General features: G+C 40.2%; 1 protein-coding gene across 2 annotated transcripts; it reads right to left on the minus strand.

Annotated features, from left to right (window-relative positions):
* Positions 1-661: 661 nt before the first annotated feature.
* Positions 662-2,379, minus strand: LOC306705611 (protein bicaudal C homolog 1-like). Of its 2 annotated transcripts, none has more exons than XM_079172407.1 (3): positions 2,227-2,379; positions 1,428-1,527; positions 662-861 (listed from the first exon to the last, which is right to left on the minus strand). In XM_079172407.1, exons 1-3 carry the CDS (start codon positions 2,356-2,358, stop codon positions 830-832), a joined length of 264 nt encoding a protein of 87 aa, XP_079028533.1. In that variant the 5' UTR covers positions 2,359-2,379; the 3' UTR covers positions 662-829. The 2 variants fall into 2 exon arrangements, with proteins under 2 accessions (XP_079028533.1, XP_079028534.1); XM_079172408.1 differs by having other exon boundaries at positions 662-1,121.
* Between the last annotated feature and the right edge of the window lie 233 nt (positions 2,380-2,612).

Genomic DNA, 2,612 nt, shown 5'->3' on the forward strand with positions numbered 1-2,612 from the left:
TATATATATATATATATATATATATATATATATATATATATTATACTGAATTCCCTGTGAGGGTGACTAAAATAAGATGTCCTGACGTGTTTATCAAAGTGTTATTTACTCCTTTTTTTTGTGTTGGAATAAATGTTGAATATTTAACTGCAAAGTAGTAATGCGTGTTTGATACCTTAATTTTTTTTGCATTAAATCATACTGGGATGTTTGCTGAAATTGATTGGATGGCCCTACCAAGAAAATGTTCCACCAGCCGCCACTGATTATATGTCATTTCTTTCCATAGAATAGATCATGTATTTCACGTCTGTGTAGAACATATTTAGTCTTGCTGATCTGACATTAAACCGCAGTGAAGAAGCACAGAGGGGAGGCAAACTACCTCTGCCTCAATGAAACGTGAAACAATGCACACCATTACAAAGGCTGAGTTTGACTAAATATACCAATTTAATGTAACACAATAACACTTAATACAAACATTTAAATATGAAGGGACAAAAAAGAACATAATGAAAACATGAATAAACTAATACATTGCAAATAAGAATACGAATAAATGAACATGAACAGCAGTGAACAGTAAACAGTGAACAGCAGTGAGCAGTGAACATGTCATCAACATTGCCACTGCATAGATATATCTATGCAGTGGCAATGTTGATGACCTGGTTCCCCTTCAACTTTATCTTTACTCTAAGTGGGGGGTCGATGAGCAAGTCCTCCATTGGGGTCCACAGAGCCTCTGAGATGTTTACGGTACGGCCGTCATCAAGCAGGAGGCTCAGGGTCCCTGGCTCACCCTCGATGTCCATTACCCCGAACGCTACATCAGCATCAGGGAGGCAGCTGGAGCAACTGGCGAAAAACCAACACACTCATGTGAGAAGAATGAGCCTTAATCCCATTTGCTCCTGCCGGTGCACATTACTGGAACATGTTTTCAAGTATCATTGCAAGAAATAATGAGTTGCAACTTCACTCTCTTGTACTTCTCTACTACTCTGCCAATAATAAGGGCCACCTACAGCTTTCAAAGCCAGTGGTTGGCAGTGTTGATGACCTCTTGTCAGTTGGAGTTCACTCTGTGCCCTCTGCACAGCTGGGCTCCACTCAGGCTTGTGGCAGCAACAGAGAAAATAGGAAACATTAATGAAACACATTAGCCAATTTGTGTGAACTGCCTTCAGCGGGAGCTGTCAGCACGAGGCTCCAGCTGGTATCGGGGATTATCAGCACAGCAAAGAACCAACTTGAGACTGAGGTGGTAGTTGGCAGGGATATCTTTACTGTAGCTTCTCTATTGTCATGTCTTATTGGTCAATGTCGGTTTTGCCAGACAGTTGATTGCAGAGAAAGACCGGGAAGAGGAAGGACATGAAAGACAAAACGTGGAAAAAAAACATGCTCTTCTTCATCTGTACCTGAGATGGCAAGCAGCATTTTCCTGCGGGCTCCAAAGGTGGTGATGCCCAGTTCCTTCAGGTCCTGGTCTGTTAGAGTCAGGAATGTCTGGAGGTCAATCTGGAAGCAGCAACGAGTCCGTTTAACGCCACTATTACCACAATTCAGCAACTTCTACAAGTGTTAAAATTGTCACCCATGACTAAAGATACTACAATGGAACATTATTTACTTGAAGAGCTTTTGCATTATAACATTTTCCAATGAACTACTGTACATGCCCTCCTCCAACCCGTATGTTTGAGCAGCAAAAAGTTACCACACACGTGCTATTCATTCAAAACCACACATGTGAATCTCATAGTGATGCCGAAAGGATCAGTTATGACAAAAAGTGGAATTTCTTTGCTATTTTGGAAAATGTCAATGCCTGTTTTCAGCTCAGTGAAGGGGAGTAACTAGCAACATGTAACTGAGATATGTAGTTAAATTACAGTTACAAAAAAAAATGTAGGTGATTACAATTTCGTTAAGAAGCTTGTATGTCGAATAGAACAAGGTTTACACTTCCTGGTTTAAGTTTGTTTTTGAGACTTTTCAGTTTTTTTGCCCAGCCTCAAACATTTGTTACAAACGTAATGAAAAAGAAAAAAAATGTAAAACGTTACATAACTTTGATGAAGTAATAAACATATTTACATTACTTATAACATTTTAACAGGGAATCTAGAAATCTTGAACCAATTACATTTCAAAAGGGGGCCTTCCAAACACTGTTTAAAGCAAAACTAGGAGAAGAGTGTTCACAGTGTGCGCTACCTCTTGTTGTTGGAAGACGTCTGTGTACTTCCCTAAACCGAGTGTGCTGAACAGCTCAGGCAGGTCTGAGCCTTTCAGAGACGAGTTCAGACTGCAGCCGTTGCTGCCGGTTATCGAGGAGATGCAGTCCATGTAGTTGCTGCTGCTGAGGTAATGCTCTGCATCATAGGGTTGAACAAAAACAACAACACACAACGATCATTTTGAAGAAAGCAAAAAAGGAGCAATAATTCATTCACATTTCAGCTGTCACAGACGTTACGTCACAGAAAGAGATGAAGAATATTTAAAACTAGAAAATTTCGCAAGAAATTTTGACAGTGTGGCTTCTACTGCCGGAAGACGTCGCAATATATAGCTACACAGGCCGATGTTACGGTTCGATT

This window comes from Pholis gunnellus (assembly GCF_910591455.1).
Source record: "Pholis gunnellus genome assembly, chromosome: 13".
NCBI classification, from domain to species: domain Eukaryota; kingdom Metazoa; phylum Chordata; class Actinopteri; order Perciformes; family Pholidae; genus Pholis; species Pholis gunnellus.